This window comes from Agelaius phoeniceus, chromosome 3 (assembly GCF_051311805.1).
Source record: "Agelaius phoeniceus isolate bAgePho1 chromosome 3, bAgePho1.hap1, whole genome shotgun sequence".
Classification (NCBI taxonomy): domain Eukaryota; kingdom Metazoa; phylum Chordata; class Aves; order Passeriformes; family Icteridae; genus Agelaius; species Agelaius phoeniceus.
The window spans coordinates 95231144-95246941 of record NC_135267.1 but is presented as its reverse complement, the minus strand read 5'-3'; the positions used below and the strand labels follow the sequence as shown (position 1 = coordinate 95246941).

General features: G+C 43.0%; 1 protein-coding gene across 4 annotated transcripts in view; it reads right to left on the bottom strand.

Annotated features, from left to right (window-relative positions):
* The window catches only part of KCNK2 (potassium two pore domain channel subfamily K member 2), a 132991-nt gene that overhangs the window by 65354 nt on the left and 51839 nt on the right, over positions 1-15798 (bottom strand). For 3 of the 4 annotated variants that reach the window (XM_077175903.1, XM_077175904.1, XM_077175906.1), the window contains exon 4: positions 12120-12430. In XM_077175903.1, the coding sequence (XP_077032018.1) occupies positions 12120-12430 (311 nt within the window). Of the gene's footprint in view, positions 1-12119; positions 12431-14159; positions 14302-15798 lie in introns of those variants that run through there. The other variant, XM_054629440.2, reaches the window with a different exon arrangement.

The window sequence follows — 15798 nt, the reverse complement described above, 5'->3', positions numbered from 1 at the left end:
TTCCTGCCAAACCTAAACCATTACCACCATCCAGGGTTGTCAACAGAAAACCAGCTGGGGTATCTTTAGACAAACTTTTAACTTATTTTTTTAAACTTTTCTTTTTTAAATAACACAGAGACAGACACCAAAGAAGTGGAATTTTCAATCGTACTGAGGAAGGAGTAAGGATGGGGAAAGTGAGGGGAATGAGAGTTTAATTTTCCTTTCTGCTGGAAGGATAAATCTTCTACATTATACATGATGTCCATCTTGGCAGGAGCAAATACAGCAGCACTGATACTGACAGGTGTTTCCATCCGTGTAGGAAGGGACACACCAGACTAAGAGGCATGTGAAAACCACCAGTTGAATTGATTTTATAATTTACACAACACAGATATTCCTGTAATTTACAAGGAAGTGGGAATCAGCGTGCTGTGCTATACAGGGCTCACCAAGTGCTGTTACATTTCAGGGCACTAAGAGCTGCCATCACAAATCCTGGTACCTGCACATGGGACCACACTCCAGTGGGGACGTTCGATGATATAGCACTGGATCAATGCAATTTTTGGAACCGTTCTTGTTTCATTACAATTTCTTGTACTGGATGAAGGTGCTCCCAGAGCAATGCACCTTTTCAGACAGTCCAGCAAGACCAAGTTTTATACAAATCCAGATATAAAATGGATTTGTAAAATTCAGATTGTTCAGACAGTCCAGCAAGATCAAGTTTTATACAAATCCAGATGTAAAATGGATTTGTAAAATTCAGGGCTTTTACCATCACTGCACACTTTTGAAGCCCTATGTACCTCAAGGCCTTTTATATGAAAGGTGTTCCAATCTAAACTGCTCAACAGCCCACTACAGCTATGCATTTCCTGACTTCATCTACCACACCTACATTTTTCCTGGAAAAAAAAAATACAGCTTAACCCAAAACTGCCCAAGGCACAACAGATGGCTACAAAAGACAATTAGCCACTATTATTATGTCTCTGATTTTATCCAACTGCTAATCAGAAAAATAATCAGGGCTGCTTTCAGAGATGCTTCCTTTTCATACAGCCTCCTAAGTTCTGACTATGCACACTTTTAGGGACTTTCTGAGTAGGAGGCTGCATCTGCATCGTGGTGTTCAGATTGGCTTGGGTGAATTGCTTTGCCACTTATTTATCTAATTACTTTTGGAGCTCACTTGTTTTTTGGAAGCCAAGTCGTTCTGTGGCAGTAAGATCTTCAAATTACTTGTGGATCATTTAAAGCATATTTCCCTTTTGAGAGTTTGTATGTACTTCAAAATAATTTTTTAAGTTCTTATGTTATGAGGAACACTTGAATAGCAATTTCTGATTTGTCTCCTTCAAGAAATTAATGATCTTACAGACCACTCAGCTTCCTCTTTCTTTCCAAACTGAAAACTCTTTTTTATTAAATACTATATTCACCTATCTAAACAAACCTGTTGTACATCGTATATAATTTAAAAAGAAAATAATATATATAAGTTTTTTAAATAAGTTTTTTTTTACTGCCAGTATTTCTCCTTGACTTTCTTTGTACATTTACTGATTCACATTTGTAAATTTGTCGATTGTTTTCAGCATAGTTTTAGTCATAAAGGGCCAGATGATGCCTTCATCATCACTGGGCTGTTGTTTCCAAACACACGATGTTATGCTTTCTTCTGGGCTGTGACCGTGTTTGGGAGAAGCTAGACTGGATACCAACAAAGCTGCTGCATTTCATTCCTTCAGAGTCATCTGTGAGAGTGTTCCTGACTAACAGGGGCAACAGGTGGGTAAGGTTACTGGTGTACTGAGGTCAACACTGCTGTCTCATAAAGTCTTTAATGTTGCCTGCAGCTTCTTCAGGAAGGATGGCTGCATTTGCAGTTCTTTGGATCAGAGGATGACTTTTCTTAGTCTGGTCAGCAATCATAAGAAGATCATCATCTAAGACTATTCCCAAGAAAAATTTAAGAAGAAAGTAATATATTGCATAACTCCTAACACGTGTGCATTTCAGGGCAAGAATTTCAGGGCAGCATCTCTGTGACATGTCCACCACACAAACTTACCCGGGGCACTGGATATTAACACTTCTCTAGCCCTGAATGAAAACCTGGGCTCCACTAACTTCACTAAGGGACAGGATCTCAGCCTTAGCCTTCAAATAACAGGCTTGTTATTCACTGTCAGAGCTGTCTGCCACCTTAACTCATGGTCTTTCAGCCTATTTTTTGACTGATGTCTTACTACTACTGCAAACTTCATTTGTCATGAATTTGACTTCCTTCCTTCCTTCCTGCCTTCCTTCCTTCCTTCCTTCCTTCCTTCCTTCCTTCCTTCCTTCCTTCCTTCCTTCCTGCCTTCCTTCCTTTTCTTCCTCTCCCTCCATCCCTAATTTCTTGAGACCTTTGGTTTCTCCTAACTGAAACACTAGTGACAGTAACTCTGTGCATTTTGAATCTAAAAGCAGAATCATGGAAACTCTATAATCTGTACAGTCATGATATGCTGCAGCCTTTAAACACTTTGTGTGATTTTAACATGGGAACTTCTTGACTTCTAAAAATTATTTTCCATTATTAAAGTTAACTGACCTCCTCAGTGGCAATTTTTCTAATATCTTTTTCCATATACAAAATAAATTGTTTTAAAAATCAGTTTTGTTCCAACACTACAGAATTGGTCAGCATTAGAACGGGAATGTGGACAGATTAAATTCTTAAATTATGCAGACTATTTCACTTGCCTCACCTTCTTCCAGAGTCTTTTGTCTAGTACCTGTTTCATATGAGGTGAGTGAGGACTGAGCAGAGGGTGGGTCACCCAGCACATGGCACCCAATCAAGGCCTCTATGCACAATGATTTTTAAAATTATAGTATATAAGTTACAGTAATACGCTTTTCTTCTTTAATTATTTTTATAATGGTGAAAAAAATCAGGCCTTTTTTTGATAGTGAAGAGAATTGAGATAAAATTTTGACATATTTTAAAATTTTAGAAAATTCCTATTTTGAGTTAGGCGAATTCTTAGGCTTCCCCTGTACTGTATCTTAGGATAGGCATGAAGTGTGTCTGAGATCAAGTCCTCACTTGCACTACACCTACACATCCCAGTTAGTTGGCTTTGCAGCCACATTTGGGAACAAGCTTTAGCAGAGTATCAGAGAGAAGAGGTAGAGATGATTGAGCCCAGAGTGGACAGGCCAGGCATGAGCAGAGCTCCAAAAGCACATAAGCATTGCTTTCACACCACACATTTTTTGCGAGAAATCAGAACTCAGGGAAAAGGAGCATGAGAACACAAATCACATTTTAATTGAATGTCAGTATTTAATTTCCTATATAATTTAGAAACACTTTCTAATAAATACATTGTGCAGTTTTGTGTTATTCCTGTGGTCATGCAGGCATCTCTCTGTAGAGGCCATGCTGAACTTTACTTTGCAGATTAAGACATAGAATACTGTGACTTTTCTTCTGTCAAAACAGGAGACAAAGCAGTCTTTTGAACAGCACAGTAATTTTCTGAGAAAAGAAGACAATTCTAGGTCAGGGATTTCATCTTCTGGTGCTCTGACCCTGCAAGGAGTCAATGGCATTGACTGAGAAAAGGCAGCCTGCTGGCCAGAGAGCCACATCCACTAAGTGGATGCAGAGACACAGGAAAATAGGGAGAGTTTATAAAGTATGAAGGCTGGCCTCTGGTAGTCAACTGTTGTCTCACATGGAAATCAGGCAGAAATAAGTATGTGTCAAACCAGTCACTCCAGTGCTCATCTCCTTGCTCCACACCAGGCTCTGAATACATGTTTTTGTACCATCTTCCAGTCACTTCACTTCTATGAAATGATGTAACACAACATTTCATTACTCTCAGCTCTCCTACTTAAGATTAAAATAGAATCACCTCAAATTATGCTTCTGATAAGATCCAGAGTGTGCTTTCTTTCGTTACCCAGCTTGTCAGGGGTTAGCTTGTGCTTCCTGGCAGTCATTTGACAAGTGGTGTCAAAAAAGTCAGATGTGCCTCAAAGTTTCTGAAAACCATTTCTCAGCCTGGATTTCTTCCTCCACTGCTATAGTTCTGCTGCCTTTTGACAAGGGCACTCTCCCTTTATAGTGTAAAGATTCACCTCATATGGCCCAGCTACTGCCCAAGTCCTGTGTTTTTATTTCAGCTTTGGTTTACAAGGCATGGAAATCCTAGTTCTCAGTTCAAAGGCACACCAGGATGCTTTTAACACTTAACAAACAACTCTTCAGCCTCAAAACACATGGGTTTGGGCCTTGATGTTGAAGAGATTGAAATAATATTTGTATTATAATTCTGTGACTCCTTGTTTTTCTTTTCATTTTGTATAACATATGAGTGTGTTCTACACTGGAGACTAGTACCCCACATACTGAAGAACTGAAGGATTGTTTTCACCCTCTTTCACAGCTACTTAAACTAAAAACATGCAGAAACATAATGAACAACATTTCTATTTTAAATATGCATTGCAAACCCCATGGGTTTCTATGTGTATAAATTCTCTGTGTGTACATACACATATATATACATGTATATACACATGCACGTTCAGGGAAGAAGGCTTTTCTTTGCTCCTAGATATTACAGACTGGAAGAATTATGCAAACAGCTGTTCTGCAGAACTGACTTACTAATGAGTCATATCTGCCACCCTTTCTAAGACAAAAGCTGGCATTCAGATGCAATCAGGCTAAGCTAAGTTCTAGGTCCATAAAACTGTTCATCTGAAGGAAATGTAATCTTTACGGGTCGCAACACCGGAAGCAGCAATAAAAGTTTGAGACCAATCTGCTTGAACAAAGTGACAAGGGCAGTTAGAATTTATTTGTTATTCTCCCCCCAAATAATGCTTGTGAAGGATAAAAACTGCTTAAAAATCCGTTTGGCTTAGGGAGCTGTCCTGTCCCTGGAGAAAATGCTCCCAGGTAAAAGAAAGTTTGGCAAAAAAAACAATCCCTCCTTCCAGGAGCTGAGTACAGAGCCAGAAGAGGGACAACAGCAGGAGCCTAAGCAAGGAGTGCACACAATCCAGGGGCTGCTGCAACCCATCCACACCCAACCACAGCAGGTGAGTGTCTGTGTGAAGCACAGGTCTGGGTAACAGTGTGGCCAAGTTCTTTCACAGAAATCTTTAATAAATATTTCTGTGATCTGGGGATTCAGGTAGAACTGGGCGGGGAGGGGTTGTGGAAGGAGACAACTACATCTGAACATTTATTTCTGACAGAGTGAAACAGAAAGGAGGCACAGACACAGGGAGAGAAAAAGAGACACAGGATGTTACTGTACAAGTTCGGACTGCCAGGACACTCAGAGTACATAAAGCCCAAGTGCTCTGATGAGCAGACATCTTACCAAGGACAGACACATGCACGGCCAACAACCCAAACTACAGCTCCTGTGCCCCGTGTTTTAACTGCTTTGGAAGTCCTTCATTTCTTCTTTCATTGCTTTGAAAACACCAACAGGCAGCTCTGCTACTGGTATTTGCAATTTGTGATAAGCTTCATAACTGAAATGCAGATGGCACATTAAAAAAACTGATGCAATCTTATTTTGGATCCTCAGATAAATAAATAAAATAGAATGCAGCCTCAATTTCTTCTATGCTGCTCTATCAGTCTTTTCAAGGCTTTAAGTTTTTACAAAGCATAAGTGCTGCTTCCAGGCTAGGATCATGACAGGGGATAGTTTCTGCTTTCTTTTGGAGAGTCTAGAAGGAACTGCAAAAGGAGAGACTAAGAATATTTAGGTTTTAAACTGATACATTCAAATTATCTCAAAGAGTTCCTGCTTAGACTACCTGTAAGCTACAGCTAACAGGCCTGAAAACATCCACAAATGCTGTGATTCAAAGAATTATAAAATTTGTTTCAAGCTTAATAGGTTTAGTTAATAAATTTTAATCTTGCCTAAATAAATGTAGTATTTGTCTGAAAACGAGATCTTTGCATCTCTGTGTTTTCCTGTCTTAAAAAATTATACAGCATACTCAAATACCTTATAATCTCTTGGAGAGAAAGCCTTTACACTTTATTTTAACAGTTCTCTACATAATTAGGGCTCAAATAGCTTATCTAATTGAAATTAACTATATACCTGAATTTTCAGGCAAATATAATTTTCTTATGGCTACATTGCAAATTGTAAAGAAGCCTGTGAAAGAGACAAAATCAGTTACTGATGGAGGTGCAACTTAATGTAGTTGCCTACCTTCAACTATAAAAATGGAACTACAGCAAATGCATACTTTAAAGTAAAATATTTTTACAATAAATTAATCCCAGAAGAAGCCATGATGGCTTTCTGGTGATGCCAGTTTGAAGAAAGAAACACTGCTCCCATGTCATTCATAATTATGTCAGGCTTCCCTCGAGAGAGATAAAGAGGGAAAAAAAAAGCATTTGTCCTCAAGGGAGATTAAAAAAAATCCCCATCTTGGTCTCATTCATAATCTAAGAGATGAATGGAAAGAAAAGGGGCAATGCAGCTGACACAAATGTGAGATGAAAACAGGAATGACACACAACTCTGGATCCCTGCACAGAGAGCTGCTCCCCATGTTAGACTCCAGCCTGCACAGAACCCAAGGAGATCAACTTGTGGGATCCACATTTGTTCAGCCAGTCCTGGTGGCTCACTAATTCTTTTGGTTTGTTTGTTTATTTTAAATGCAAGCACATTTTTGTGGGCATTCAGTTTTCAGAAGAAGCCACATGCTCTGAAAGGGGCTGGATTTAAAACTCTACAAAAGTATTACTGCTGAGACAGCTTGGTGCAGAATCCTGCAAACTTGTTCAGATTTCAAAATGAAGGTTTTATAAGACAAGAATTACCATACATAGCACTTGGAACACATTAAAAGATTGTGCTTTTTAGTGTATGACTATTTTTTCCACTTGTTAGGGTTTCAGAATAAATATATTTGAAGAATCTTTCTGCTAAAGGAACAGGAAATTAACTATGTTCTATTATTAACTTATGTTCCATTGTACCTTTACGTGAAAACACTTTATTAATTTTCAGAATTAACTCACTAAAATAATTATAATAATTCACACCAGCTTGCTGGGACATTTTAGAATATAAAATAATAAAACTAAAATTTTTCTTATTTCTATTTTTTGTATGCACAAATAATGCATTCAACAACTTGCTTGGATATTAAAAGTATTTTCTTTTTCCGTTTTGGTTTAAAAAGGTCAATGTGAACAAATAACTACTGAGCAATATATAATTAGGTGGTATTTACATAAAAAGTTCTTCTCCTTCTTTTTTTCCTAATAATCTTTTTCTTTGGCATGGGGACAAACAGTTGCTTCTAGTTGCCAAGACATCCCACAACACAAAATATTGGCCACATCCCTACGTCCTAGGAACAACTTGAGTTCTGGGCAAGGAGAAAGCAAGCTGACTGTTTTTTCATGCACCTTATTTCCTCCATAGGATCTTTGGGATCCTCTAGAGGGAACAAGGTGTATGAAATGACAGTAATGACAATTCTATGACATTGCTGAATATCAAATTCAGTCAGGCTCACCTGTTCCCAGAGACAACCCCAGGAGATGCCATGAAGGGAGACACAAGGGTCTCATGGCTTCCCAGCACTGCATGAGGACATGGGTGCCACCAGAACATCAGCAGTGTAACCTAAGGTGTCTTTACATTTGCGACCATTCACAGGTGAATAAACATAGCAGGAATTTTTTCAAAGTTATTGGCATTACATTTTGTGCATCTGAGTTTGGAGGATGTCTCTAACATTTTAAATGCTTAGTGGCAAGCTTGCTATAGGAAACAGTCAACAAACTAAAAGAAAATTAGAATTAGATTGAAATAATTAGATACAAGAGCTCCAGCTAGAGAATTATTTCATTCTTTAATGCTTATTGTTATTTGTGTGTATAGCTGGATTACTCCCAGGTTTCTATCAGCTTCTATCAACAAAAAGCTCAGTGGAGAGAGAAAAATTGTTGGACACGAGACATAAAAAATTCTTAGTGTAAATGAAGATCAGGTTTATATACTTTGTCATACATTCATTAAATCCACACAGTCTAAACTACATTTACTCTTTTATTCTGTCACCTGTCACTTTGCATTGCATGGCAGGGCCAAGTTGAAAGCAGGCACAGACAGAGAAACCAAACCACCATTTATGATGAATTGTAGAGAACTCTTCTCCAAAAGAAGAAAAAGTAGGAAAGAACCTGGCCACGTTCCTTTCTGCAGTTTTAGAATGTATTAGATATCACAAATAACCAAATCAATGCTTTCTCCTCTGTTACCAAAGGAGATCCTTGCAAGACCTTCCAACTGAAACTTTTTAAAAATGGAGTTTAACATCAGACCATGCACAGCTTGCTGCTCTGTGCTCTGTTGTATTCTCATTACTCACCCAGGTAGTGTTTGTACTTTTACAGGCCTCCCTCCTGGGGTATTTCTCTAGTTGTAAATTTAGATATACCACCACTGAGTGCTGTGCACTGCCCACCTCAGCACCATTGGGGACAGCATCCAGTGATCCACTTAATGCTGGCTTCAGGCTACAGCAAAAGGAGCTGGAATTGCCTGGAAAAACTGGTCTCTTGGGTGTACAGATATGCTCTGCATGACTTGTGCACATTTTTAATATAGTACTAAATGGAAGTGCTCACAAAATATCAAATTATGTACCTGGATATACCTCTCAAGGTCATGCATTGCTGTTGTTTATTTCAGGTATATTCTGTGACAGTGAGGCAACAACTGAAGTGCTTTAGACTGAAAGATTTGCAATGCTGGACCATGGAAGTCTGAGACAGAAGAAGTCATAAAGAACATGCTTTTTTTTTTTTTTTTTTTTTTTTTTTTTTTTTTTTTTTTTGTCAGCACAGGAATAAAGCTGCTGGATGGGATTGAAAAGTTATGAGGAAAACACAGGTCCTTTTTCTGAGGCAGCTGAATTTACCTCACTGCCATCCTCAAAGCACTCTATTCCAATACCTTTGCACATTTTCTAGGCTGCATAGCAGCTCTCTGTTGCCCCATATTTTACATCTATATAAAATATATGATGTCTGTAAAAGTATAATTCTCACCTAGTACACCCAGAGGAGCCACACAATCAATGTGACAATACAAAGTTTCAGGAATTCAAAGCCCAGAGAATAAACCTGTGCCTGCTGAAGAGTTGGCAACAGTATATATTGTTGTAGCAGGACAGGTTCTCGGGATTGGTGAGATAAAATAAGGATGGGTAAACAGGAAGGGAAAAATCCCTATCCTGTATGTATATATAGAAACACACAACACTGTTTTAAACAGCTTTGTAACAAAAGGAAGATTTTAGCCAAGGTCCTGGAAACTCCACAGCTCCTGGGTGCTGGAAACTGGACTGTCATTCCACTTGTGCTTTTTTTTTTTTTTAGCTGAATTTGTTGTCTCTAACGAGTGTCTCTGATGTGCTCACCTGAATAAGCTACCACATATTGCACTGCCTGTGGGCAGTGTTTGGGTAGTCAAGCCTGCTTCAGAGTAGGGATTAAACTCCAGAGCAGAAGTTTGTGAAGATTGAAAAAGCCTGGTATGACAAGCACCTTCAGCACTGACTAGCATGAAAGAGCCAAAACAGTATCTGGATTCCCAGAACACAAAGTTCAAAAAGAAAAGTTGCAATGAATTTCATTATAGTTTGACTCAAGGTAAATACTTGATTAAAGAAGACATTACAGTCTGTAAGCTCTGTAATTTTCTTCACACAAACTAATCATTCCAGCTCCCTTCTACTCTAGTACATATTAATTTTCGGTTTTATAGCCTTCAGTGAATTCTTAAATAACATTTACTTTTTCCTTGCACGCACTATTTATTTTTATTCTTACTGACATCTAACAAAAACTGGAGAAACACTGCATTATATTGTAATAGCAGTCAGACATAATCCCAGGGAGAAAAAATGTATTTCACTAATTTAGTTTTTGTGGCAAAGTGGCAACTAGGGAAGAAATATAATCCCAGTGAGTAAGATAGTAGCCTAGACCTGGAAAAATGAATTAGAGACTCTCTTTTACCATTGCTTTTCCATTTTACTTTGGGAAAGCAGAATTTCCCAACCCTTAATGTCACTGACTTGATGCCATTGACTAACACTTACTCTGCATAAAGCAAGGCACCCAAAGAGGCTCCCTGTGCCCCAGCTCTGCTCCTGTGAAAGGAGTGGAACAGCACATTCCTACCTACACATCATGGTGCTCTTTACAGAGAAGCAGAGGGGATCAAGGGCAAATTAAGTTTTCCATTTACCCCAACAGCAAGCAGAGCAAACTCTTTCCACAATTTTCTCTCATCCATGTGCTGTGGGAGTCTGTGTCACTTGCCCATGCTCCACACGCCTGTGTTTTCTGGTTGTGGCAAGATCATTAGTGGAGATGGAAGCTGATGCTGTATGGTTATCTTCTCTGATGGTTGTACCGAAACTCATTTATTTTACACAGAACTTCAAATGGGCATTGAATGCTGATGAAGTGCTTTTTTATTATCAATCTATGCTTCTGGGCAGAGAATCATAAATGCTAAAATATCTAAGTATTCCAGAGCAAACTTCAACAGTTTTTGCCTTAAGGTCCATCTCATAGATGATGTAAGATAATATTGCTTCAAAATTTCTTTTTTTATCTTCACAAGTACAGTATCTGACCTAAAAATTTCATAGGAGGATATTTATAGTAGCTACAAGAGTTATTTTTCATCAGAATGTGCTTGTGTATTTCTCTGAAAGATTATCTCACATTCTGCTGGTCAAACCACTGGAACACAGTTATTACACAGCATCTAAATCACTATCAGCAGCATCTCCTCAGGCATGCCTGGTTGGACTCGTGGAAAGAGGAACTGTCTGACAGGCATTTTAAGGGTAGCAGTTTTGGAATGTATTTTAGCAACAAGGCAGGGGAGAAATCACAAAATACAAGACATTTTCCCAGCTTACCTTTAAAATTCAGAAGTAGTGTACCATAAAAATAACTCAGCACATCAGAACTCTATATTTAAAACTGAAAAAAGAAAACATGTCCATGCTGATGCTCAATGCAGATTGATCTAGAGAGGTAAAACCAGCTTCTAAACTCCTAGCCATATCTGCTGACAAACAACACTTCCAGAATTTTTTTCTGCCCATGCATCTGGCATGCTCCAGAGTTCCTGCTCGCCATAGTCTGGGTGCCCAACACCCTCTCCTGCTTTCCCTGTCCCATCTTGGGCTCTGTAGACTCAGATAGCCCCATGGACACTGCTAAGGAAGGAGTCAATCCTTGCCAACTCTTGACTGTTCACTTGAGTCTCCCATTTCATTGTCCCATGCCCAGAACTGATGTGATTTGGCAGCCCTCTGCTATTCCCTCCAGTGCCACTGGATATTCATAAGAACATGGGAGTTAAGTTGGAAGGGGATTTATAAGGCTCCAGATCTAGTTCTGTGCTACTGCAAATAAGTATCTCCCATGGCTCTGAGGCAGGTGACCTGCAAGGGTAAAGTCATGTTAATAGGAACACACCAATGTACATCATTTGTGGATGTGCCTTTAAGAAGCAGAGAAAATTGAGATTTAAGATCAAAGTAGGAAGTCCACGGTGCTTTCCTGTACTTAAAACAAAATCAATATAAAGAAACATACAGCTGGAAGAAACACTAGCTTGATAAAATCACAGTAAATTAGGAGTCCTTTAAGGCAATGGATGGTGTAGCTTCTTCCTCAGAATTAGGCACTTCAAATATTGACAGAACTTGTAAAGCACAATCAATATACCAATTCCTTTGTGAACTATTAATTATATATATTGCTGATGAATAATCATTTAATTAGCATAATGGGAGGCTTCAGTGAAAAGGCCCTCTACCAAGCACACTGGACTTAAAAATAGCAATAGCTTTTCAACCATGACGCTTTGCATGAAAATGCAAATGCTCAGCTTCTGGTCTAACACTTGTTACATCACTTGGCCAATACAGAGCTCTGCCTATAAAGGTTTTGCCCCTTATCACTGCAGTACTGCCATGTATAATTTGTTCCTCTAAGACAAGGCGATGAGAGGTTTGGTATGGATTACCTGAATCAGTTCATCAAGCTCTGTTGCATTCACACAGGAATGCTGAGATACAAACGTCTGCTTCTGAATCACAATGGTGGTTCTCTGGGAGGTCTCATGAGGCTGCTCCAGGGCTTTAAATACTGTTGCTCCAATTATTAAATACACGACTACCACCAGAAAAATTGTTGAGACTGTCTTCCATTTCATAACATTAATGGCTGAATCGTTTTCCTCCCGTGAAGCGAGCACGGTAGGCTTGGTGGAAAATGATAATCTTGGTTTGGAGTTCTGAGTGGCCGATTTGGGATCCAGCAAGTCAGGTGCCGCCACTGGCAAAAATAGAAAAAGAAAATTAATGTTTACAGTGCCACTCAGATTTCACTAACTAAACTTCTTGCCAAGAGATTACACAAATTCTGTTGTTTCTAAATGGAACTCTTAAGCTGTTTAATATTTCTTTTAATCCCATAACACCTTACAACTCAAATCTTATTCAGATCTGTTGCTCTGAGTAGTAGTGTCTATCTTACATGTATAAGCACATTTGGAACATTTTCTATGTCTGTCCCCATATGATATGGAATCATTTCCAAAAGCATACTTCCCCTACATCCTTGCATTTCATCAAATTACTCTAAGGTAGTATTTTGCTGCAGAGATTTTTTATGCCTGCTGTTCTCTCAAGCACTGCTGAGCAGCCTTCCAGCTATGTTCTACCTGAGCATTACAGAAGTATCAGGAAAATACAAAACCTCATCTCTTTCAGCTATTTTGTCCTATGCTCCAACAAATGCTCTCGGAGAACGGCTGTGTGATCATTTCTAAACTCCCCAGACACAATCATAAAAATAAGACATTGCTCATCATACTGGTCTTAACGGGCTAATTGTTTATTGATTACACCTTTCAGAAAACAGTGGCACAACACATATGTGCTTACTGGAAGAGTCGTGCATTTGTTACAGCAGGTACTTGTATTTACAGCTACAAAAAACCCATCAGGTTAGGAAAAGAGTGGCTGAGTGTGTTAATCAAGTACTTGGATAACTCATGTGACTACCAGTAACTACATGGGCACTAAAAAAAAATCCTCCACATCAAGTCCAGATAAAGGTCTCCTGCAGGAAGATGGTCACAGCAGTAACCACACGAGCTATATTTAAATTGTTTTGAATGACCAGTACGTTTTAAATGGCCACGACAGCTCTTCCAGCCGCTGGTGGGAAAAACTCAGATCTAAATCTAGAGGAAAGTCTCCCACAGGACGGCGGAGATGGGATTCGTCCCTGCAGGGAAGGCGGTGGTACTTGGCAGTCACCGCCTGGGGACCCGCCGGGCTCCAGCACACACCGCTGCTCCGGGAGAAGGGGTCGGGGGCAGAGTGGCAGCCCCGGGCCGGGCCGGGCGGGGACCCGGGGCACCCCTGCCATCCCGCGGGGTGGGCGCCGGGCGCTCCAGGCGCGCCGCGGTCACGCCTCCCACAGCTCCGGCCCCCGCCCCACGGGCACCGGCGGCTCGGGCACGGCCCCCCCGTCCCGCACCTTGCCGGGGGAGCCCCTTTCCCTCCGCCCGCCGCCTTCTCTCCTGCGGCAGCCCCCGAGCCCTCCCGATCCCCCAGGGCCGGTGCCGGGGAGCGCTCTCGGCGCGGCCGGGGCCGCCGAGCCCGCCCGGAGCAGCGCCGACCCGCCGCGGCCGCCGGCGGCGAACAAAGGAGCGGGCACCGGGCACCGCCGCTCCGCCGCCCCCTCCCCGCGGCCGGTGCAATGCGCCGGGGGCCGCCGCCGCCCCCGCGGGGTGCAGCCCCGGTAGCCCCCGGGGAGCTGCCGCCAGCTGGGATGCTCCGCCGCGGGGAGCGGCGCGGGGGCGAGGCGGCCGGCGGCGGAGCCGGGGCGCGGCGGGAGCGGGGCCGGGAAGGGAGGGGAAAGGAGCCAGGCAAGGTACAAAGGAGCCCCGGGCCGCCGCGGGGAGCATCCCGGTGTCCGGTGCGGGGGAAGCAGGGGCGCATGCAGCATCCGCAGGGCTGGGAGCGGGGAGGCACGCCATTGTGCTCGTACTCACTTCTTATTTACCGACCCGGTGCCCTCTCCTCGCTCCACGGGCAGGCATTTTTTCTATGCTTGGATAGATACAGTTAGAGCAAATTCAAAAAAAAAAAAAAAATTCAAAAAAAAAAAAGGAAAAGAAAAGAAAGGCAGGAGCAGACCGATAGGAAGAGGCTGATGGATGGGTCTGGAGGAGAGGGAGCGGCAGGGGCGGGCGGGCTGGCAACGCGGATCCCGCCGGCTCTCCCCGGCCCCGCGGCGTGCGAGGTGCCTCACGTCGCGCATCGCGCATCGCACATCGCGGCGCTCCGCGTGTGTGAGTGCGGGCGAGTGTGTCCGTGTGTCCGTGTGTGCCTGAGCGCCCGTGTGTGTGTGTGTGTGTGTGTGTGTGTGCGTGTCCGTGCGCGCTCCGGTGCGCCGGGCGTGCGGAGCAGCCCGAGCCCGGCGGTGCCTTTTGTGGGGCGGCGAGCAGCCGCACCGCTGCTCGCCCCCCCCGCCCTTCCGCGCCCCCTTCCGCGCCCCCCGCCGGCGGGGGGGCGGCCGCTCCGCGCCGCTCCCGGCCCGCCGGGGCTGCGCGCCCCTCCGCGCCCGCTGCCCGCCTGGGCAGACGCTGCTGGGGCGCCCGGGGGAGATGGAAGGGGAGCCGGGGGGAGGCAGAGCGGTACCTGCGGAGAGCAAGGTCTCGCCTGGAAACAAGCGAGGAGAGAGGACGGAGAGAGGGAGGAGGAGAAGGCACCGGCCAACCCCGCCGGCGAGGCTGGACCTGCCGGCGGTCCCCGCTCCGGCCCCACAACCCGTTTGCCTCGCCCGAGACTCCCCGTGAACTTTTGAACTGTCCGAAATGTCACCGAATTAGCAGGAGAGGGGGGAACAAGCGGGGACACCTCGGCCCTCGCCGGAGAACGGCGCGGGGCTGAAGGGCCAGGCGGTTCCGTCCTTCCCGGCTCGGCCTGATTTTAACCCGGTGCTCGGCAGCCCCGGTGTGCTGCTGCAAGGAGTTAACTAGGTGGGATCTGGGAGGCAGGGATGCTAGCTGCTCTCCTATCGCACGCGCCGCCTGCGCACCGCCTTCTTCCATTTCTGTCTGATAGATACATCAGAAATGCTGCTTCAACTGTGCTTTCTGCCACTAAAAAGCCTGAAATTATCCTTGCTATCTTTGCCGTGGGCTAACTCCCCTATTTCCCAGTCATCTGTCACCTGTGACACTATCCATGGGTCAGTTGTTCACACTGAGGTGAAGAGCATGAAGACAAATCCTAGAAGAGGATTTACCAAGAGAAACCAAAAACTGCTCCCACAGCCACTCTCTAAAAAGTCTAAAAAATTACTCACCATAACAAATGGATATAAGTCTCAAGCATTTAAAGCCAGAGGCTGTATCTGTAAAATGGCCAAAGACAGTCATACATCGGGTGTTTAATGGGCTATAATCCCACTTAAATCAGCAGCACCATCAGCAAACACTTTAGAAGTCACTTATTTTAACGCTTCTCCATATCAGTGTGACATAATACAAATGAGTGTAATATTGAGTTCCTCAGGACTCCAATTTCAGCAACATCAATCACACCACTCTCACCCTGCATGTCCACAAGTCTCCAGAAGATGCAGCACAGGGCAGGAAGCTGCCCCTGCTATTTCAGAGTGAGCTG